Here is a 24,806-nt window from a genome sequence, read left to right as displayed (position 1 = left end):
CCAGTTGTTCTCTGTTACATTCTCCACGACATCACTTCAGCTGATCAGAATCTATTTGTCAGCATCCTTTTACTCATGGTACAAAAGTTTGTAATGCGTGGAAAATTGGTATTTTGCATATGCCCTGGAGAGTGCAAGATGAAAAGCTTTGGTAAAGACTTTTTTTTTTCAGCTTAATTTCTGTGCTACCAAACAGTAAAGTAAATTACCTGTTGAAGATCATTGTTTGCTCTTTAAATCAAACTGAGCCTTAAATTGGTTAAAGTCTCCAGCTTCACCTTTGCACTTGGACAGGCTATAAATTGCTTGAGCTTTATTGTTGTAAGGTACTTCATCATTTGAGCCCGTTGGTTAGATTCTGCCTTGTAATTACTCCCACGTATCTATTATATTCTAACACATTGGTTGGTATAATCTCCAGTAATGATATGAATTACTGGAAATGCACAGCAGGTCAGACAGTAAAGTCAGTTTTGTTGTTTCATTGAATTTTCTATTCATATTTCATATTTCTACCACTTGTATACCTAAATGATTATGATCTCAGGTTGAACCTGTACATATTTGATATTATGTGTTTAGTTTTCAGGTTTAAGCTGCATAATATCTAACATGTATGTTGTGATTCCTAAGTAAGAAAGTGCAAGTGTTGTACCAGTAATACTGTTCAGGAATGCATAAAAATAAATTATATTTTTTAATCTATTCTTCCTTTTTGCAGATATCTCTTTGTGTTGCAACTTAGACAAGATATTCTTTGTGGCAAGTAAGTTGATGTCAAGCAACTAAATGCAGAAGATGTTTATCTTCCAAAAATATATAATAATGTGCTTGTCTGATTCTGTACCATTTTGTAATGGTTAAATTAGATTCCCTTCAGTATGGAAACAGGCCCTTTGGCCCAACAAATCCACACCAACCCTCTGAAGAGTAACCCACCCTATATTACCCCTGACTAATGCACCTAACACTATGGGCAATTTAGTATGGCCAATTTACCTGAACAACACATCTTTGGATTGTGGGAGGAAACCGGAGCACATGGAGGAAACCCATGCAGACATGGGGAGAATGTGCAAACTCAACATAGACAGTTGCCTGAGGCAGGAATCGAACCTTCATCCCTGGTGCTATGAGGCAGCAGTGCTAACCACTGAGCCACCGTGCTGCCCTAAGTTGCTGATGAAAGATCTGAGTGATTTTAATTCCACTGAACTGAATTGATTAATATCATAATATGCCTGCTGACTCATTTTTTTGCTGTGGGAGTGCATTGATTAGAGAAAATATTCAATATAGCTTACTTGGAACAAGTGAACAACCAGTGTGAATTCCTAATTGTACTCTAGCTCACTACGTATTGTTTTTTTTTTTGCAGATTGAAATGTCCTTATGATATTGGTGTAGAATTGGCTGCTTATTGTCTTCAAGGTAAATGAAGAATCGCTTTTCAAAATTTAAGTTAAACTCTTTGTGCTGTCAATTCTATGAAGTTCTTTGTAAGATTTGCTTTAATCCTCTTTTTTTTTAATTCACCAGATAATCTTTAGCAGTTTTACTAAAATTGTTTTGAAATAATGGAATTGCTGCTGATCCATAGTTTAAAGGCACAACAAATATTGTGAAAACCCATGGTTAAAAGTCACCTAATCCTCTGGGATTTGCAGTCTATAATGTCCAGCTAATATCTGATATTTTTAGTACAATTTGATCCCATTATATAATGGACGTAAAATTAAAGGAGCTGTTGTTTAGAGCAAGGCATGGAACTGTTAGTCTTCATTCCAACATATGTGCAGTTTCTTACACCATTTGTGATTGGTAGGCATCCAGCAACAGTCTCTCCACAACTAGTTTGGCTTGTGCCACATGACACAGGCTCCATCAAGATTGTTTTATTTCTACATTGATAAATCGGTTCGGCTGGCTAGTAGCTATGAATCTGAAGATTCTTTTATATCCTTAACTTTAACATCCTCTGTCATAATATCTGATGACTTGTGGTTGGGTGAGGTCAGTGCCATTAATCCTATTTTGGCATTTGCAGATACTTTATTATCAATCTGTTCAGAAATGTTATTACATCTCTGGAGCAGGTGGGCCTTGAACCTGGGCTCCCTGGCTCAGAAGTAGAGACACTACCACTATGCCACAAGAGCTCTAAATTTATAACCAACCTATTTGGATAAGTTACGACACGCTTCCAGGTAGGTGGGACTTGAACCCAGATCTTTAGATCTGTGCTGACTGTAAGGGTTTATCTATCCAACAGTGATAGATGGACTACTGGAGAATCTTAACAATATAATGCACGTCTCACATGTTAGATAATAGCAGTAGGTGCAATTAGAGTCATAAAGGTGTATAGCACGGAAACAGACCCTTTGGTCCAACATATCCATGCTAACCAGATATCCCAACACAATCTAGTCCCCCCTGCCAGCACCCAGCCCATATCCTTCCAAACCCTTCCTATTCCTATACCCATCCAAATGCCTTTTAAATGTTGCAATTGGACTAGCCTCCACCACTTCCTCTGGCAGCTCATTCCATACACGCACCACCCTCTACATGAAAACATTGCCCCTTAGGTCTATTTTATATCTTTCCGTCTCACCCTAAACCTATGCCGTCTAGTTCTGGACTCCCCCACCTCAGGGAAGAGACTTTGTCTATTTATCCTATCCATACTCCTCATGACTTTATAAACCTCAACCTCCAATACTTCGGGGAAAACAGCCCTAGCCTATTCAACCTCTCCCTATAACTCAAATCCTCCAACCCTGCAACATCCTTGTAAATCTTTTCTGAACCCTTTCAAGTTTCAGAACATCCTTCCGATAGGAAGGCGACCAGAATTGCATGCGATATTCCAAAAGTGGCCGAGCCATTGTCCTGTACAGCCGCAACATGACCTCCCAACTCCTGTACTCAGTACTCTGACCAATAAAGGAAAGATACCAAACGCCTTCTTCACTACCCTATCTACCTGCAACTCCACTTTCCAGGAGCTATGAACCTACACTCCAAGGTCTCTTTGTTCAGCAACACTCTCTAGGACCTTACCATTAAGCATATAAGTCCTGCTAAGATTTGCTTTCCCAAAATGAAAACGTATCTAAATTAAACTCCATCTGTCACATCTCAGCCCATTGGCCCATCTGATCAAGATACCGTTGTAACCTTCTTTGTTGTCCACTACACCTCCAATTTTGGTGTCATTTGCAAACTTACTGACTATACCTCTTATGCTCACATCTAAATCATTTATATAAATGACGAAAAGTAGTGGACACAGCACCAATCCTTGTAGCTCTCCAATGGTCACAGGTCTCCAGTCTGAAAAACAACCCTCCACCACCACCCTCTGTCTTCTACCTTTGAGCCAGTTAACGTTAACTAGTGAAGATTAATTGTCACTGTCATGAGTGTCTTTATCGTGCACCTCATGCAAGATTAACTGCTTTACCTAAAGACTGTGACATCATCAGATTGGATGGGGCTGCTGCAACTTCCATTTCAACTCCCATAATCTTCATATAACATCTCCCCCAAGTGCTTTGCCACTTAGTTAACAAATGTGCATTCTATATCTACTTCTAAATTTTAATCTAAGAATCTCCCCACTAGTCTCAGACTTAATACTTCTGGACAGTCTGGAGGCTGCACAATTCTTCCAGAGTACATTTCCTTCTAATTTGGAAGATTGGTAGGCCTTTAGTTTAAGGACTATTGACCTTGATTCTGATTCTCCTTGAATGATTCTCAGGAGGATCTTTTATCTGTTGAATGTTCTTCATTGAGGATGCCAATCTTGCTGAACCCATTACTGTAAATATAGGACCTTGTAATTTCCTTCACAGGTGAACCCTTCACTGCTATCTCAGATGGTTTTCCTTTATCTGAGAGATCTTAATCTTATCAAGGTTCATCATGGAAGGTGACTGTTCAGGAGTCTGCGACTGCATTTTTGTGGATAGAAAATTTGTGTTTTTGATTTGAACAGGTTTTCTCTTTATGCAGTATCAACTAGTTATCCAGTTAACTAGTTTAAAGACATTACCACTACTCAAATATGTACCTACACATCTGTATTAAATACATCGTCTAACCCCTGAATAACTATTCAACAGATCTCATGCTTAACTTACACCTGCCAACTACACCTCCTCCAGACCACTTACATCCCCAAGACCCTGACACAGCACCTCTTTCCCCTTCCTACATAAGGTCATTCTCCTTGGATAATCTAGCCTAACATTGCTACATGCCAGGATTCACCTAATGGAAGAGTTAGTAAAAATGAAAAATAAATGTAGCTGTTCAAAATGAAATTGAAGCCTCAAATCTGAAGAAGAGCCCTAATCTTAAAAAAAACGTAATTCTGAACCTTGCAGAGTAAGTAGATGGACACAATGTTCTGACAATGGTGTACTTTTGCTAACAAGAATCAAGACTATTATACAGTAACTATTTGTGAATAATCATCAGAATGTCTCCTGTATCAACAAGGTGTGCATTTATTTTCCTTGACATTCTTTTCAGGTGCTGACTAAGTACTCTGTCAGGCTGTTATAACAAAGGCACCTTTGAAGGCTGCTGCTGCCATTGGATAGTCACCTGTGCCTTTGGTGAGGCTTTTCTTCCCATGGCCTTTACCAATTTTGTTGTTTTCTCATGAAGCAGCATTAAAGGATAGTGGAAAGTCTGCTTTATGCCAAGCTCATTTTAGAGTGTGCAGTTTTGTTTCGTCCACTAATTACCTGTAGAAGATGGCATGCATATTGTTAGATCCAGCAGAAATATTTTCTAACCCAGACCACCCGATTGCCTCCCAGAATTCAGTTGACAAATCATACAGATGTTAATGTGGGATTTTTTTTGATAGTCAGTTCTTTATTTCTTCATTAATTATTATTTCAATGAAAAGCTAATCAGCTCTGAATGTAGAGAATGATACAAATTTTACATTGCAGGATGGTGATTGTTTTGCTGTAGTAGTACTGTTAACAGCTCTAAAATTGTTCAGTTTGCTCTCTTCCTTTCCTGTCTCGCAATTACTTTTAAATATCAGTGTTTGACATGGGCATTTTGCCGGGGAGAAAGTGAGGACTGCAGATGCTGGAGATCAGAGCTGAAAATGTGTTGCTGGAAAAGCGCAGCAGGTCAGGCAGCATCCAAGGAACAGGAGAATTGATTTTTCGGGCATAAGCCCTTCTTCAGGAAGAGGATGGGCATTTTGCCAACAGTTTTTCTCATCTGCCAGCTGTGTAGACACAAATAATCAGTGTGGACAGGTGTTTTCAATTTAAATCTCTTCGCAAACCTTCTGACTGCATCTAGAATATACTGTCTTTAGTCATGTTTTTCTAATGAGGTACTCTTACTTTTTTAAAAAAAATTATCCACCAGCTAATTTAATTTACTATCACAGGGAACTCTAATATAGATCTCGAGTGTCTGTTGTTACAATTCATGCCAGCTGTTAAGCTGGTTCAGTCTCCATTGAAGGTAGTGAGAGATATTAAGTGTTTGTTTTGTTGCTCCCTGAAGGAAATGTGAAAGAGAGGTATAGCTTTGGTTTCAGTTAGCACAGAAACAGAAAACAAAGCTAATTTTAGTACTTTCTGAAACTTGTCAGTCCAAATTTGGGTGATATCTATGTTCTGTTGGTCTATGGGCTACTTTGTTATCAGAGGAATTGTAAACCTTTGTGTCAGACTTGTCTTTAATCACTGGTTTTCGACTTATCTCTCAGACCTCAGTTTGGTGAAACTTGATATCGCACTTGGTCAAATACTGCCTAGTGTCAAGGGCAGTTACTTCAGCCCTACAGGTCAGATCTTGTCAAGGCTCATCATTATTGTTGTGCCCATACATGCAGCTGCTTTCGAATGCTTCAGGGAAATAATCAAATTGGCAATGCACTGCTCTTTATGTTAGTGAGAGCCTTAAGAAGGTACAGGCTAAGATTGTGTACTTTTGTATTAATATGCTGGACCTCATGTGATTGAGAAGGGGAATTGTTGTGAACCTTTATTCTTGTTTTTTTTTCAGTTTTTGTAATATGACACTCTTAAATTCTGTTCAATAATGCTCCTTTGAAACACCCTGAACTATTTCACTGCAAGCAAGGTGTTTTATAAATGCAGTTTGTTGAATAAGGAATGTGCTTATCTCTAAAATTAAAGATTGTGATAGTGTATGTTGCTGGTGACACGTGGAAGTAATGAATGCTCAGTTTTAGCCCTTGAGTATATATGGCTTGGATTGTCAAGATATTGACTCATTTCCAAAGAAAGATAGCCCATGTTCGGTCTGAGACTAAACTTAAAAAAAAAATTGACTATACAGCAATAACCAAAAACTGAAATGTGGCCTTCAGCTTACTTAAATCTTTCCGATGATTTGGAAGCATTGACCCTGTGGAATTGAAATAAAAAAGCATTTCCCATGATGCTAAACTGTCTGATTTGAAATAAAAATATTGCCCTGGTAACTGGTTCTCTTCAGGTATGTGTTAACATTCATGTAAATCTTTGGTCTATACAGTGCTCAGCCTGTTGACCAGTGTGATATCGCACTGTATCTAGGAGGAATTATTTTTGGTTTATTATAAATTGGAAAACCGGTGTGATCTATCCATATTATTTCTCTTATTCATTCACGAGATGTCAGTGGTGTTGGTTATGACAATATAATTGGCCTAGAGGAGGTGATGGTGAGCTGCAGCAGTCCAAGCCATGTAAATGCGGCACAGTGGCTCAGTGGTTGGCACTGCTGCCTCCCAGCACCAGGGACCCGAGATCGATTCCAGCTTTGGGCGACTGTGCAAACTCCGCACATTCTCCCCGTGTCTGTGTGGGTTTCCTCCCACAATCCAAAGATGTGCAGGTTAGGTGAATTGGTCATGTTAGGTCATCCATAGTTTCAGGGATGTGCAGGCTAGGTGCATTAGTCAGGGGTAAATGTGGAGTAATAGGGGAATGGGTCTGGGTGGGATGCTCTTAGGAGTGTCGGTGTAGACTTGTTGGGCTGAAGGGCCTGCTTTCACACTGTAGGGATTCTGATTCTGTTTCTTCTGATTCTGAAATGCACCCACGGTGCCGCTGGGAATCCCAGGATTTTGTCTGAGCACCAGTGAAGGATTGACTATATAGTTCCAAATCAGGCATGGAGGGGAACTTGCTGATGGTAGTATTCCCTTTATCCTGTAATGCATTTAAAATGGTTGAGGTTGTGGATTTGGATGATGCTATTGAAGAAATCTTGGTGAGTTTGGAGTTATAGAGTCATACAGCATGGAAACAGGCTTTTTGACCCATCATGCTTAAACTGATCAACAAACTTCAACTATACTAATCCCATTTACCAGCACTTGGTCCACAGCCTGCTATGACCTTGCATTTTAAGTGCTTATCCAGATACTACTTAAAGATTGCAAGATACCTACCTCCAGTACCATCTCAGGCAGCACACTCCACATTTTTGCCATCCTTTGGGTGAAGTAAGTTTTCCACAATCACCCCTAAACTATTTATTTCTCATCTTAAAGTTATGCCCTCCAGTCTTGACACATCTGCCATGAAGAAAAGGTTCGCTTGATGTTGTTGCAATGCATCTCATACAGAGTACACACCGCTGTGCATTAAAGGTGGAGAGAGTGAATGTTAGAAGTGTTAGTTGAGATGCACATTCTTTTGTTATGTGGTTTTATGCCCACATCCTTGAGTTTGGGTTAAACACACTCTGGTTAAGAAGAAGGAAAGGTCAAGAATTGTCTGAAACTGTGGGCTTCTTTTTAATTCTACTTGAAGCGGTTCTCTGACTTAACTCTGACTCCAGTGATGAGGACCTAGAATCATAGAGATGTACAGCACAGAAACAGACCCTTCGGTCCAACTCGTCCATGCCGAATAGATATCCCAACCCAGTCTAGTCCACCTGTCAGCATCTGGCCCATATCCCTCCAAACCCTTCCTATTCATATACCCATCCAGATGCCTTTTCAATGTTACAATTGTATGAGCCTCCACCACTTCCTCTGGCAGCTCATTCCATATACATATCACTGTCTGCGTGAAAACGTCGCCCCTTAGGTCGCTTTTATAGCTTCTCCCCCTCACTCTAAACCTATGTCCTCTTGTTCTGGACTCCCCCACTCCAGGGAAAAGACCTTGTCTATTTATCCTATCCACGCCCCTCATGATTTTACAAACCTCTATAAGGTCACCCCTCAGCCGCCGACACTCCAGGGAAAACAGCCCCAGCCTATTCAACCTCCAACCCTGGCAACATCCTTGTAAATCTTTTCTGAACCCTTTCAAGTTTCACAACATCTTTCCAATAGGAAGGACACCAGAATTGCACTCAATGTTCCAAATGTGGCCTAACCAATATCCTGTACAGCTGCAAAATGACCTCCCAACTCCTGTACAAAATATTCTGACCAATAAAGGAAAGTATACCAAGCACCTTCTTCACTAACCTATCTACCTATGACTCTACTTTCAAGGAGCTTTGAATCTGCACTCCAAGGTCTCTTTATTCAGCGACACTCCCAGGATCTTTCCATTAAGTGTACAAGGTCTGCTAAGATTTGCTTTCCCAAAATGCAGCAGCTCGCATTTATCTAAATTAAACTCCATCTGCTACTCCTCATCCCATTGGCCCATCTGATCAAGATCCCGTTGTAATCTGAGGTAACCTTCTTCGCTGTCCGCTGCACCTCCAATTTTTATTTCATGTTAAAACTTAATATGACTTTTGAAGTAAATAGTTTAGAAATTGCTGAATTTGTGTAAAAAGTCCTAATTCTGTTTTCTAGTCTAGTTTGTTTTGGGAGGAAACAAAACTTTCTTATGGGTGTTCAATCTGAATTTATCTCTTGGGCTGGTGAGAACTACACTCAGTATTTTTTTTAAAGGGATGTTTCTAAAATTACTAGCTTCAAAAGCCTTAGTTGAGATGTAAATACTTTCTGGTTTTGTTTCTTTGCAGGAATTTTTTTTTCAGAGATTTCATTCTTCACAGCAGCTTTCAGCTGTGTGCCATCTGGTCTGAAAGCTGTATCAACAGGTTTTTGGAAGAAATTGTTTTAAGTTCTCTCCAAATAATTTAAGGTCTGTTTCTTGATCTTAACCACTACCATGATTTTCAAAGTAGTGACAGCATCTGTCACCATGTTTTGTTGTGTAGTTTTATGTGTCTGTCTGTTTGAGTTCAAGATCGACAGACCCAGGAGAAGGCAAAGTCGAAAACTGTCTTCAGAGTTTGGCTACTTAATGACACTATTTATTACATGTTAAGATTAGATACTACATTGTGTGGTGTTTCGAGATACGGTAGTGTCCAATCCTACTGAGTCACTATTAAAAGATTATTGCATAAACTATACTGCCTCATATTGGCTGTTCCACCTGCTTCTCTGTATATGTTTCTGACAATCAAACGGTTTGAGTTAATGCTCCAAGTGTTTCTCCCACTTCCTTAACTTTGTCCACACTGCACTATTTATGCCCACACTGCAGCAGTGCTGTGACAACATCACAAGACTGCTCATAGGTTCTATGACAGGCTTTCCTCTGATCACTCGAAGCCACTTACTTCTCACCTTAAACTTATTCCCTCTGGTCATAGACACATCTGTCATGGAGAAAAGGTTCTCATGATGTTGCAATGCATCTCATACAGACTACACACTCCTCTTCAGGCTTTTCAGAGTCAGGAGGTGAGTTACTTGCTGTAGAATCCCTGGCTCTCATAGCCACTGTATTTATATCATAGAATCCCTGCAGTGCAGAAAGAAGGCATTCAGCCTATCGGTCCTGCACCAATCCTTTGAAGAGTGTCCCACCCATACCAGTTATCCGCCATCATCATAACCCTGCAATTAGTGTGGCTGATCCACCTAACCTGCACATCCTTGGACAGAATGGGGCAGTTTAGCATGTCTATTCCACCTAACCTGCACATCATTGGACTGTGGGAGGAAACCAGAGCATTTGGCAGAAACCCTGCAGAGATTGGAAGAATGTGTTAACTCCACAGAGTCACCCAAAGCTGGAATTGAGCCTGGGTCCTTGACCCTGTGAGGCAGCAGTGCTAACCACTGAGCCAGCGTGCTACCTGTATGTAAATATATGGCTGATACGGTTCAGTTCCTGGTCATTGTTAAAGTCCAGGAAGTTGTCAGTAGGAGATTTGGAAATCTTAATGTGATTGAATAATGAGGATGGTCTTGGATTCTATCTTGTTAGAAGTAGTCATTGCCTGACACTTGCTAGTTGCTACTTTTCAGTCTAAGCCTTGATTATCTCTAAGAATTGATGCAAAGGGACAAGGAGTGGCTTAGTATTTGAGGGATTGCAAATGGTGCTAAATGTTGTGCAATTGTCTGTGAACATTCAAACTTCTGACCTTATGATGGAAGGGAAGGTCATTGATGAATCATTTAAATATGTCTGAGCCTATAACAAACATCTGGGGAACTTCTACAGAGATGTCCAGTTGCTGAGATGATTGACATCCAGCTTCCTTTGTGATGGGTATTATTCCAACTAGTGGAGAGTTTTACATCTCATTCCAATGGACTCCTTTTTTTTTAGGGCTTCTTGAAAGTGTCCCCATCAATCACTGTTTGACATAAATGGAAGACACACTCACATCCCTTCTTGAGTCCAACTCTTTAGTCCAAGAAATTAACTGGCTTTCTTCAGTTTTAAGCTGTTTTTAACCAGAAAGAGAAGGTCAACTCCTTCCTTTCTGGAGATCTGATGCCTTCTTTTCAAATTTGCACATTCACAACCTATTCAGTTACCTGGAATTCAGTGACATAGTTACTGTCAGGCAGAAGGCCTTTGTCATTGATAATGGATCGCCATTCCCTGGGCCAATTACCCACAGCACCTTCCGATTTTAAGGTGCAATACCTCCCGATTCCTTCAAGGCTCGAGATGAAACAGTGATTTACCTCAACTTCATTCAGTATAGTCTATTTTTTCTCGCTGCTGATAATGTGGTATCCTCTACTTTAAGGAGATGAAGCTAGACTGGGTGACCACTTTGCCAAACACCTTCGTTCTGTCCATAAAAATAACCCCAAGCTTCCAATTGCCTGCTACTTCAACGCACCACCATGTTCCCTGGCCAACATTTCTGTCTTGGGCCTGTTGCAATGCTCCAGCAAGGCTCAGTGTAAGCTGGAAGAGCAGCATCTCACTTTCTGCTTGATGTTCCTGCAGCCTCCAGGATACAATTATTTTGGGGCCTCTCTTGTGATTTACCCATCTCTACACCCCAGGCCTGTTGACACACTTTCAGCAGAGCCAAACCATTCTCACCCATTTATGATCCCCATCATCAGCTTTTCTGACATGCCATTATGCATCCCTTTGTTTTCCTAACTGCTGTGTTTTCTCTCTCTCTCTTTGCTCTATCACATGTTCCTTTATTTCTACACCCATCACCTCCCCAAACTCCCTACATCTACCACCTTTTCCTAGTTCCTACTAGTTCTGATAAAAGATCACTGGACCCGAAATGTTGACTCTGCTTTCTCACTAAGGATGCTGCCAGACCTGCTAAGTTTCTCCAGCACCTGCAGTTTCTGTTTTTGTTGCAGTGTAAAGAGCATTTGCAATGAGTGTCATTTAATGTGTTTTTTAAAAAGATGCAGAATCTTTTCCACAATCCGTGGTTTTAAAATTGTCCTTTTCTAATTTCAGTCCACAATCAAAAATACATAAAATTAAAAAGATGTGGTCTTTACATAGACGCCACTTGGTAGCACCATTGCTGATACTTTGTTTATGTGTAGGCTAACAAGATGGTAATTGGTTGGCGCAGATTTGTCCTGCATTTTGTGGACAATTTTCCCCATTGCTAGGTAAATAGAGAATTTTGAACTGTACTAGAACTGCTCAGCTTGAGACAGACCCTCATGCTGGAATGCAAATCTTTAGTCCCATTGCTGAAATAGTTTTGGAACCAATAACTTTGCAGTATCCAGTGCCTTCAGCCATTCCTTTTTGATTTAAAATGGACTGAATTTAATTGAGTTAACGGAAGGCTGATATCTATGATGCTGGGGACATTTGGAGGAGGCTAAGTTGTCTTTCAGCACTTCGGTTGAAGATGGTCACAACTGTTTCTGCCTTCACTCTAACACTCGTGCCAGATTTCTCTGTCTGTTCTGTTGCTGCCAATGGCCCACAGTGCCTCATGAATGCCAGTCTTGAGTGGCTAGATATAATTAAAATTAATCCTATTTAGTAGTGTGTGCCACACAACATTAAAGGGAATATGAATTATTTTACTTACTTGTGAGATGTGGGTGATGTTGGCTGGGCCAACATTTATTGCCAGGTACTAGTTACCCTCAGGAGGGGTAATGAGCTGCCTTCTTGAATAACCACAGGCCCTGTATTGTAAGTTGACACACAATGCTCTTAGGAAAAGAAATGCAATATTTAGATCCAGTGTCAATGCAGGAACGGTGATCTATTTCCAAGTCAGATTGGTAAGTGGCTTGGAGGGAATCTTGCAGGTGGTGATATTGCCATGAATCTGCTGCTTTTGCCCTTCCAGATGAAGTTGGTCATGGGTTTGGAAGTTGTCTAAGGATCTTTTGAATTTCTGCACTGCATCTTATAGATTGTACACACTGTTGGTACTGAGCTCGGTGGTGGAGAGACTGGATGCTTATGGATGTGATGTCAATCAAGCAGGCTGTTTTGTACTGGGATGGTGTCAAGCCTCTTGAGAGTTGAGAGCTGCAGCTATCCAGGCATGTGGGGAGCATTCCAGTCCACTCCTGACTTGTACCTTTTGGATAGTAAATGAGCTTTGGAGAGGCAGAAGGTGAAGGTGACTCAGGGTTCCTTGCATCACTTCTGGGATGTTGATAGTGAGGGCTTCAATTGGTGGTTTTGTTGGATATGGTCATAACCTGGTATTTGTGTGGCATGAGTTGTACTTACCACTTTTCACTCCAAACCTGGAGATTTGTCCTGCATTTGTCCTGCATTTGAGACTGCTTCAGTGCCAAAGAGTTTCAAATGGTGCTGATAGGCAATCATTGGCTAACATCCCCACTTCGAACCTTATGATGGAGGGAGGGTTATTAATGAAGCAACTGAAGATGGTTGGACTGAGGATACTACCATGAGGAACTGCAGCAGAGATGTCCTGGAGCAGAGATGATTGACCTCCAACAACCACAATCATCTTCCTATGTACAGGCATGGGCAGTGGTAGGTGAGAATGAGCAGAGAATTGATACCAGGCAAAGTTCTGAGCATCAAACGAGGCACTGAGAAGAATACCCAGCCAACCCAGTTCAGTCCTACTTAACTCTCCATGCAAGTGTCTGGAGGCTTGTCCCAGAATTGGAAGAGCAGTTCCACAGACTAGTAAAGCAACAATGTATAAAGTAATTGCCTGTGAGATTTAATCTGTTGACCATTTCCAAGGTGGCACCATCACTATTCCTGGGTATTCCCTGTCCAACCAGCAGAACAGACCCACCAGAGGTGAGGGCCAAGCGATACACAATCGGGAAAAGTTGCCTTTGAATTCTCCACTGTGACTCTGAATACCATGAAGTCTTGTAGCAAGTCATACATAGAGAGGGAATGCTATTCGCTGCTAGCTATCATCGACTGTACCTTTCCCTTGAAGTATTGATACTCCTTGTTGAACAGCATTTGGAAGAAGCACTGATTATGGCAAAGGCACCGAATGAATTCTGGGTGGGAGCTTCTGTATCCATCACCAAGGGTAACTCAGTAGCACTAACACTCAGTATTTGAACAGTTCTAAATCAGTGTATTGATAATGGTACCTGTAGAATCTGAGTACACAGCATTTGCAAGGAAAAGGCAATTGTTACTGTCATGCTGAAACCTAGGGAAATAGGGATGTTCCAAAATACCTCATTAGGAGCATATCAGGAAACAAAGGTGGTTACACCCTGAAGGCTTATTCTCAAAATTAAACCATCATTTAAAAGAACTACTGAGTGAATGCAGGTCTGGGGGCAGAGGCAGAGACAGAAATGGGTGTGAAGTGTGTGTATTGTCTGAGGAAATAAGAGAAGGCAGGAAAAGTGTCAACAATTCTTCATTTTGGATTCTGATTGGATCCAAGCCTGAAAATATGAAAATAGTAAAAATGCATGAATGCAAAGCAAGTACAATCCTTTCAGTCTAAACTTATTCTGCTTGTAATTCATGAGAGGCTGCAACACCAAAGCAAAAGCGAACTTCTGGGAAACTAAGAAGTAATATATTTTTAAAAATATATTACTAGCTCTTGGGATTTGGACATGTCTAGCTGGGCAAATATTTATGATCAGTTCCTAAGTTACCTTGCGAAGGTGGTGATGAACCGCTGCCTTGAACTGCTGATTTTTATGTAGTGACAATGAACAGAAGACCATATAGTTCCAGGGCTGGGTGGCATATGTCTTAATTTTGAACTTGCAGGTGATGGTATTCCAGTGTAAATGCTGCCCTAGTCCTAGATATTAGAGGTTGCGAGTTTGAAAGGTGCTGGAGGTGAGTTGTTGTAGTGCATATTGTATATGGTATACCCTGCCATTAAGCACTAGTGAAGGGAGAGAATGCTGATGGCGATGGATGGGGTGCTAACCAAGTGGGCTGCTTTGTCTTGGATTGTGTCAAACCTTTTGAATATTCCCTCACATTCCTGACTTGTTTGTTGTATTTGGTGGATGGGCTTTGGGATGGCAGGAATTGAATTACTTGCCAATGACTTCCTATCCTTTGGCCACCTCATTGTGTAGCTGTTCCAGTTCAATTTCTGGCCAATGGTGACTCCCAGAATGATGGTAATGGGTGATTCTGTGACTATAATGTAGTACAGGTAGACAGACAGACAAATTCTGTCCTGTTGAAGATAGTTATTGCCTCATACTGGTATAGTACAAATTTTACTCAGAATTTAAATTCCAACCCTGAACAGCAGAGCTAACACCTGTAATTTTTTGAGTGATACAAAGACTATATTTTTCCACTTAGAAAATTAATGCCTAATGAATGTGATTTAGTTTTGTGATCAGAGAGATCTGTTTGATGAAACTATGTCTCTAGGTCCTTTAACATTAAACTATTTTCCACACTGTAACCTAATCTAATCTAATCTATTTATCCATCACTTTACTGTAATGCCGATCATGTAGCTTTTGTTTATACGCCCAATGATTTTGAATGCTCAATAATTTTTTTTGTATTTAGCGGAGCTTGGGGACTGTGAACCTCTGGAACATTCTCCAGAACTGGTGTCAGAATTCCGGTTTAATCCTAATCAAACTGAGGACATGGAGATAGATATTTTTGCACGGTGGAAGGATTGCAGGTAAGTTTCTGAACTAACATAGTTGAACTTTTAGGAGACATTATTTCAGATCTTAAATATCTATTTTCCTGTAGTTTCATGATAGTTGGAGAGAACACGACTTAACATGTAGCAACTGCTTTTTGACATTTATATAAAAGACTTGGATGTGAACACAGGAGGTACGGTTAGTAAGTTTGCAGATGATGCTGAAATTGGAGGTGTAGTGGACAGCAAAGAAGGTTACCTCAAATTACAATGGGATCTTGATCAGATGGGCCAATGGGCCAAGGATTGGCAGATGGAGTTTAATTTGGATAAATGTGAAGGGCTGCATCTTGGAAAAGGAAATCAGGGCATGATTTGGGGAGTGTTTTTGAACAAAGAGACCTTGGAGAGCAAGTTCATAACTCCTTGAAAGTGGAGTCACAAGCATGATTGTGAATAAGGCATTTGGTATGCTTGCCTTTATTGATCAGTGCATTGAGTCTCTGAATTGGGAGGTCCTGGTGTGGCTGTACTACAGGAAGTTGGTTAGGCCACAGTGGTGTGTGCAATTCTTTTCTCCCTGCTATAAGAAGGATGTTGTGAAACTTGAAAGGGTTCAGAAAAGATCTGTGAGCATGTTGGTAGGGTTGGAGGGTTTGAGCTTTAGGGAGAGGCTGAACAGGCTGGGGCTGTTTTCGCTGGAGCGTCAGCGGTTCAGGGGTGACATAGAGGTTTATAAAATCTTGAGGGGCATGGATAGGGTGAATAGACAAGGTCTTTTCCCCCAGTGTGGGGAGTCCAAACTAGAGGGCATAGGTTTGAGGTGAGAGAGGAAAAATTGAAAAGGGACCTAAGGGGCAACTTTTTCATGCAGAGGGTAGTGTGTGTATGGAATGAGCTGCCAGAGGAAGTGGTGGATGCTGGTACAATTACAACATTTAAAAGGCATCTGGATGGGTATATGAATAGGAAGGATTTAGATGGGTATGGATCAAATGCTGGCAAATGGGACTAAATTAATTTAGAGTATTTGGTCGGCATGGATAAGTTGGACTAAAGGGTCCAGCAGGAATGCAGAATACTGGGTGAATGGTAAGATTCTTGGTAGTGTAGATGAGCAGAGAGATCTTAGTGTCCATGTACATAGATCCCTCAAATTTGCCACTCAGGTTGATAGGGCTATTAAAAAGACTTACGGTGTGTTAGGGGGATTGAGTTTATTGGTAGGGGGATCGGGTTTTGGAACCAGGAGGTCATGCTGCAGCTCTACAAAACTCTGGTGTGGTCGCACTTGGAGTATTGTGCGCAGTTCTGGTCACCGCATTAAAGGAAGGATGTGGAAGCTTTGGAAAGGGTTCAGCGGAGATTTACTCGGATGTTGCCTGGTATGGAGGGAAGGTCTTACGAGGAAAGGTTGAGGGACTTGAGGCTGTTTTTGTTGGAGACAAGAAGGTTGAGAATTAGTCAGAGGGTTAGATCGAGTGGACATGAGAACCTTTTTCCACGGATGGTGATGGCTAGTACGAAGGGGCGTAGCTTCAAATTGAGGGGTGATAGATGTTGGACAGATGTCAGAGGTTGTTTCTTTACTCAAAGTGTAGTAGGGGCATGGAATGCACTGCCTGCAACAGTTGTAGAGTTGAAAATGTGTTGATGGAAAAGTGCAACAGTTGTAGACTTGCCAACTTTATGGGCATTTCCATGGTTATTGGATAGACATATGGGCGAGAATGGAATAGTGTAGGTTAGATGGGCTTCAGCGCAACATCAAGGGCTGAAAGACCTGTACTGCGCTGTAATGTTCTATGTCTGTTTCCGTGCTGTATATTTCCATGACTCTATAACTGGGACTGCAACAGTTGCATCGTTTTTAATGCCATATCCTTGGTCTTTGTAATGTGCCTGACATGAGTGGTCAACAAACTTTCTGAAAATTTAGAAATGGAACATTCACCACATTTCCTATATTCGCGCACAGACTCCTCAAAACATAGTTAAGTCAATTAAACATGGCTTGTTCTTTACAAATTCATGCTGATTATCTAATGAAAAGAATGACTTGCATTTATCTAATTCCCCAAATTTCATTTCAGTTAATGAAATATTTTTGAAGTTATAATGTAACAAACACATCAAATTATGTAAAGCAATGTTGACATGTAGTAAAACAAGATAATGTTTTAGTGATACTAGTTGATAGATAAACATTAAGCAGAGCATCTTGGAGAACTCCTCTTTTCTTCAAAATAATGCTATGGGACCTTTGCATTGAACTAACAGGCAAGATAAATACTTGACTAATTTTGCCTTTGAAAGATGCACCTTTGGCAGAGCAACACTTTTTAGTACTAAACTACAGTGGCTGCTGTAATAATTATGCACTGAAATGGTTATCAATGTTCATTGTCTTTAATTTCTTGGTTTATCAATTTCCCCTTTGTTGAACTTGCAAATGTCATTTCCTTTACCAGAAATTCCATTTCAAAAGACTTAAATATTTGACCTTATGGTTATTGACAATATGGTTTGTTGCCTATGTCCTTCACTCTAGATGATAATTGGACGTTGTGTCCTGACTTGACATTTTTTTGACACTCCCTCACTGGCTCAAATGCTGGAGCTCCTTCCCTAATGGCATCGTGGGCCTACTCATAGCACACGGCCTGCAGGCATGTGCAATAAATGATGGCCCAGCCAGCGGTGCCCGTATCCCATGAATGAATTTTAAAAACATAAGATTCAGAGAGTGAACAAACATCAGGCAGATGAGTTAATGGAGAGAATCAGAAGATGACATGGGAAGTACAGAGTAGTTGTGAGAAAACTAAGTAACTACGAACATATGGTGAGAGGTCATAAGATAGTAATTTGTTTAGAAGTTAATTAAGCTAAACTTTGTGAAATACTTTGGAGATACACTTGGCAATGCAGATGAATCACCAAAGTGTTCATTTGACTCCAAGGTATGTAACAGAGACAAGATCACAACTAGGGTGTTCATACTAAAAACTATGCTGATGAATCAGATAATGGTTGATCTGACACACTTCATCACCACTTTTCTGCCTTTTCCCTCAATTCCCCAACTCATCAAGAATTTTCATCAGACATAATGCAAAAGCAGTAATTTCCATAACTTTTTAAAAGTACCAGTGTGAAATTGATAAATCAGTAATTTGTACTTTAAGAGAAGATTAATTATCCTTCCAACAAAATAAAAATGAATTCATCTCAAATTAGGATTACGAAGAAGTAGGACAGCAATAATTCAGACTCTTTGAAAAATTTGGAAAATTACCATCAAGTATCAGACTTATGTTCATAGGTATTTGTAGCACAAAAATGCCATTCAGCCCATTGTTTGCATACCAATCAACAAAGATCTGACTACACTAATCCCATTTTCCAACTCTCAGCCCAATATGGTAATGCAAGTGAATGTCTAAGTACTGCATAACTGTTATAAGAGTTTCTGACTCCACTATCCTTTCAGGCTATGAGTCCCAGACTCTCGCCACCTTTTCGGTGGAAAAACTTTTCTTCAACTCTCTCCTTGGCCTTCTACCTCTTTAAATCCTTGAGCTCTCTACTAATGGAAAGAGTACCTTATCATCCCCCCCTTTCAATGACCCTCATAATCATAAACACACCCATCAGGTGCCTTCTCATTCTTTACTTCTTCAAGGTAAACAACACCAGTCGATCCAGTCTTTCCTTATCATTCAAACCTTCCAGCCAAGGCAGTAGCTTGATAAATCTCCTCTGCATCCCATTCTAGTATAATTAGATCCTTCCTACAATGTGGTGACCAGAATTGCAATCCACCAGTTGTGGCCTAATTTGTGTTTTGTACAATTTCAGTATAATTTCATTGCTCTCAAGATCATAAATAGGAATAGGAGTAGGATGTTTAGCCCCTTGAGCCTGCTCCATCACGCAATCAGATAATGGTTGATCTGACACACTTCATCACCACTTTTCTGCCTTTTCCCTCAATTCCCCAACTCATCAAGAATCTATCCATCTCAGCCTTAAATATACACAACTAAACCCCACAACTGTCTGTGGCAAGGAGTTCCAAAGACATCAACGTCTGAGAGACGAAATGCCTCCTCATCTCAGGTTTTCTGTATTCTGAGACTGTGCCTGCTTATCCAAGTTCTCCCATAAGGGGAAACATCTTCTCAATGTTTACCCTGACAAGCCCTTTAAGAATCCTATATGTCTAAATGAGGCCACCTCTAATTCTTCTAAACTCCAGTGAGTAGAGTCTCAACTTATTAGTTATTGTTCCAAAGACAATTCCTTTTTACTGGAAATCATCCTAGTGAACCTTTACTGAATTGCTTTTGATGTGGTAATAGCTTTTTAGATAAAGGGACCAAAACTGCTCTCAGCACTCCAGATGTCCAGTTGAAGTAAGACTTTCCTCTCTTATGTTCCAACCCCCTTGAAACAAGGGTTAACATTCAACCTTACTGATTATCTGCTGCACCTGTGCAGTAGCTTTCTGTTTGGTGCACAGGTGCCCCAAGTCCCTTTGTGTTGCAGCTGTCTGCAGTTTTTTTTCCATTTATTTAACACTCTTCTTTTGTTCGTCTTTCCAAATGAACAATGTCACATTTTCCCAAATTAATATCAATATATCTGTCTCTTAGCTTGCATTTCCACCTACTTTTGTCATCTACAAATTCGGTTAGAGTATATTTGACTCTTTCCTCCAAGTCATTAATATACATTATAAACAGTTGCAGTCCCAATACTGATCCCTCTGGAAACCCACTGCCACAGGCCACCAACCTGAAAAAATCTCTTTGTCCCAACTCACTGTTCCCTGCCCGCTAACCAATTCTCTATCCATGTCAATATGCTACTTCTAGCACCAAGGGCCCATACTTTATGACTTAACTTTTTGTGAGATACTTTGTTGAATGCCTTCTGGAAGTTCAAATTTACGGTTCCCTTCTATCCAATCTGGTTAAGACTTTCTCAAAAACCCCTAATAAGTTAGTCAGGCACTATTTTCCTTTTATTAATTTGTGACTTTGCTTGATTAGATTATGATTTTCCAAATGTGCTGCTATTACTACTTGTATTCTGTGCCTACACAAATGAAGGCATGTATCTCATGTGCCACCTTAACCACCCTATCTACCAGCCCTGGTATGTTCAAGAATCTTTGGATATGCACACCAAGAGCCCTCGCATCTTCAGTACTTTCAAGTGTCCCAACTTTGATAGTGTACTTTCTTGCCTTGTTATCCTTCCCATGACTTTATACCTTTCTAGGTTGAATTCCCTTTGCCACTGCTCTGCCCAGCCCAGCTGACCAGTCAGTTGATATCCTCCTGCTTTCCACATTTAAGATAAAATAACTTCTCAAAATGAAAGGGCTTCAGCACTGGGCTGTATGGAACTCCACTGAGAGCAGGCTTCCAATCACAGAAATAGAAATCTGAAGTTTAACCAACAAATGATCCAGTGTGGGGAGTGCTGGAGCATGTAATCTTTCATTTAACTTCGAATATTGTTGTGTTCTAACATTGAATGCAAGTGTTTACATGAGTCTAATTATTTTTGTTAGTGGTTCATCCAAGCCAGGTTAAAGTTATATAATTACAGTGTCATAGCCTAGCAGTTCCATGTGATTGAGTCTGTTATAGGTGCTGTGTATATCTTCAAAATGAGTAGTTTAACATAAATTTATTACCATTAATAATTAAAGTGCACAAAATGAAATGAAAGGTAGAAATAATTGGCAAGTCAGGCAGCACAAATGGAGCAAAACAGGGTTAATATTTCTATCAATAATCTGTTGTGAGAACAAATGATAGTCTTACTGTAATTCATAGAAATCCTTTTCCCGTAGTCCGCAAGTGGTTGAGTTATAGTATAAACTGAGTTTCCAAGTACGTATTAAAATTTTTTTTTTAAACTTTAAATAATACTGAGCGCAGCAAAAATGTTTAACTATGAAGTAGCAGATTTCCAGTGCATTCATCTGCAAATTGAGGATTTCTTTTCATCCACATCTAACTTAAAAATTGAAATCAATATTTTTCTTTTTAATATCCTAACTCTCACTTACTTTCATCCATCCATTATCTGCTCATTGCTTTCTAAAAACAAATGTAAGTAATGCATCAATGTAAAATTCTTATCCTTTTTTAATCGTTCCTCAGTCGCTTCTCTCCCTATCTCTGTCATCTTCTCCCCTCAATAACCTTGCAAGATATCTGTTGTCCTCCAGGTCTGACCTCATGAGCATCCCCAGTTTCCCTTGCTCCATCGTTCATAGCTCTGCCTTTAGTTACGAAAACCTTAACCTCTGGAATTCTTTCCCTAAATCTCTGTTCCTTTGTCTCTCTTTCTTCTTTAGTCACTTCTTGAAATTTCCTTTACCAAAGTTGAGCTCATCCGCATTAATATCCCTTTCTGTAGCTTAGTATCAGATGTTGTTCAATTATACTCCTGTTGAAAAGGATGCTTTATGACTTTAAAGGCACTACATACGTCGAAACTGTTGTAATGACACACAACCTCTTACTGTTGCCAAACATAATGACCTTCCCATGATGAACTATGTTTTTGAAGATGCAGTCATATTATCTGTCTCAAAATCCAAGATGCATCTTCTCATGGTTCTTGTTACCATCTTCTTCAGAGACTGTCATTTTGGGTTGAAAACTTGGTAACTATTTCTAATGGTGATTTAGAGATGCCGGTGTTGGACTGGGGTGTACAAAGTTAAAAATCACACAACACCAGGTTATAGTCCACAAGGTTTAATTGGAAACACTGGCTTTCGGAGCGCTGCTCCTCCATCAGGTGGTTGTGGAGTACACAATTGTAAGACACAGAATTCATAGCAAAAGTTTACAGTGTGATGTAACTGAAATTATACATTGAAAAGCACTTTAATTATTTGTTGAGTCTCTCATCTTTTAGAATGACCAACATTCGACCTCGGACCTTCGGGTGACCATCCTCCAAGGTGGACTTCAGGACAGGCAGCAGCAGCGAAAAGTGTCCAAGCAGAGGCTGATAGCTAAATTCCGTACCCATAGAGAGGGCCTCAATGGGGACCTTGGGTTCATGTCACACTACAGGTGACCATCATTGCACTACACACACGCGCACGCACACACACGCACGCACGCACACGCACACCGACACAAATACGCACACACACATATGTATACACAGACACGCACACAGACAGTCACACACACTCCTACAGTCACACACACTCCCACATGCATCCTCCCACAGACCTACACCACTTTACACTCACATACACACATATACACTCTCTCACAGACACTCACAACTCCCCACCCCAGACGCACGCGCACACACACTCTTACAGACACACACATTCCCACATGCATCCTCTCACAGACTTCAACACTTTGCACGCACACACACACACACACACACATACACTCCGAACCAGACAAACAGAGACACAGACACACACGCACACATACGTTTGTGAGATGAATTTGTACTTTGCTCAAAAACTGCATGAATCCATGGAAGACTCTGTTAACTCACTTTTTAGATTAGAATCAATCTAAACATTATGGCACAGACAGGGAACAAACATTATGGCACAGACAGGGAACACAGGGGGCTAACACCTTCAACATTTTAACATCTTATCTGGCTGACATCAATTCTTACAGTTAACCTGAGAATGTAACTTTTAAAAAAAAGTTTTGTGATTTACGTATGAAGGAAGTGAAGCTATCATGGTCATTTGAACAGATGAGAAACTCAACAAACAATCAAGATATTTTTCAATGTATAATTTCAGTTACATACACTGTAAACTTTTGCTGTTAATTCTGTGTCTTACAATTGTGTCCTCCACAACCACTTGATGAAGAAGCAGCGCTCCGAAAGCTAGTGCTTCCAATTAAACCTGTTGGACTATAACCTGGTGTTGTGTGATTTTTAACCTTATTTCTAATGAAAACTAGACATTTGCAGGAGTGAGCCAAAGCTGGCATTAATAACTATATATAACCACTAACTATAAACTAGGGCTCATATGTGGTGCTTGTAATCAAGTGACTATTCAAATGTTCTAAGACTTCGATCTATCTTGTCTTCCCTGTTGCGTGAGTTTCCACTGAATGAATGATGGAAATTTCCAATCAAATGTGGCACTGGGATCCTGATGGAAAGTATGAGACATTACAAATATAAAACAGAACAACTATAGAAAAACAGAACAAATTTTGCTTAACGCTATGCAGTGGCTCATGATAAATGTGTATGTTTCAGGATGAAGCATCCAGAAACAGTACTAAAAGTTTAACTTTTTCCATTATGGCAAGAGTAGTGATTGTTCATTGATCAAACATGGGTATTGTTACTGATTTAATTTTCCTATTTTCATAGGGGGAAAAGCCCAGCACAGGCAGAACTCTGTTACTTGAACAAAGCTAAATGGCTAGAAATGTATGGTGTGGACATGCATACTGTCAAGGTAATCTTAAAAAGAGTCTTTTTTTAAAAATAAAGTATTTTTATTTATTTGTGGATTGTCTTAACACACCTCTTCTGTCTTTCCTAGGGAAGAGATGGCTATGAATATTCCCTTGGCTTGACACCAACAGGCATACTAATCTTTGAAGGATCAAACAAAATAGGCCTATTCTTTTGGTAAAGCATGTTATTTTTATCACATTTTAGTATTTGAAAAACAAAACACTAACAAATTGTTTATGTTCTCTGACCACCTTCTTTATATCATTCAGGCCGAAAATTACGCAGCTCGATTTCAAAAAAAACAAATTAACACTTGTTGTTGTGGAGGATGATGAACAAGTAAGTAGCACATCTTCTGGGTATCTCAGGCAGATGCAGGAATCAGGTTGGGGCAATACACTAGAAGACCACTGTTACTTCTGGTTCTGACTTTGTTGAATCCAGTCCAGATTAATGCTGCCTTCTGCTAATGTACAGAAGAACTGAAGATTTTCAAGGGCTGAAGTTCATTTTCAGAGTCAATAGCCTACCACACAAAGTTGGTCTTTCAGTTATGGATCTGAAGATACCAAATTCTTGTTGCATATTTGTACTTTGTACAAATTAAGTTCTATACCAGTGCAGCCTTGGGTTCAGTGTTGCTGTTTTGAAACTTCATTCGGGATGTGGGTTACCCCTGGACTACCTGTCCACTACCCTGGACCTAGTTGCTCCTCTGTGATCTGAACTTGATGCGTATATTTTCTACACATGTATTTCTTTTCTCACTCTGTAGCTGGAATGAATGAATGTTTGGTTAAACAAGGTCTGAGTCTAAGTGCTTTATTCCCCTCAAGTCAAGTCAAGATACAGAACTATTCTCAGATCACTTATTTTCATCTGTATTACATGTTTAATCTAAAATAATAAAAAACCTATACTACTTCGTTTGGCATATAACTCACTTTCTAATTACGTATTCC

General features: G+C 40.1%; 1 protein-coding gene across 2 annotated transcripts in view; it reads left to right on the top strand.

Moving 5' to 3' along the window:
• The window catches only part of LOC122549886 (band 4.1-like protein 4B), a 385,280-nt gene that overhangs the window by 188,097 nt on the left and 172,377 nt on the right, over positions 1-24,806 (top strand). For both annotated transcript variants that reach the window (XM_043690060.1, XM_043690061.1), the window contains exons 5-10: positions 722-766; positions 1,379-1,431; positions 15,258-15,378; positions 23,755-23,842; positions 23,930-24,018; positions 24,114-24,183. In XM_043690060.1, coding sequence (XP_043545995.1) covers positions 722-766; positions 1,379-1,431; positions 15,258-15,378; positions 23,755-23,842; positions 23,930-24,018; positions 24,114-24,183 — 466 coding nt within the window. The remainder of the gene's footprint in view (positions 1-721; positions 767-1,378; positions 1,432-15,257; positions 15,379-23,754; positions 23,843-23,929; positions 24,019-24,113; positions 24,184-24,806) is intronic.

This window comes from Chiloscyllium plagiosum, chromosome 5 (assembly GCF_004010195.1).
Source record: "Chiloscyllium plagiosum isolate BGI_BamShark_2017 chromosome 5, ASM401019v2, whole genome shotgun sequence".
Classification (NCBI taxonomy): domain Eukaryota; kingdom Metazoa; phylum Chordata; class Chondrichthyes; order Orectolobiformes; family Hemiscylliidae; genus Chiloscyllium; species Chiloscyllium plagiosum.
Note: the sequence above shows the minus strand (reverse complement) of the source record. Positions and strands in the feature narration are given on the sequence as shown.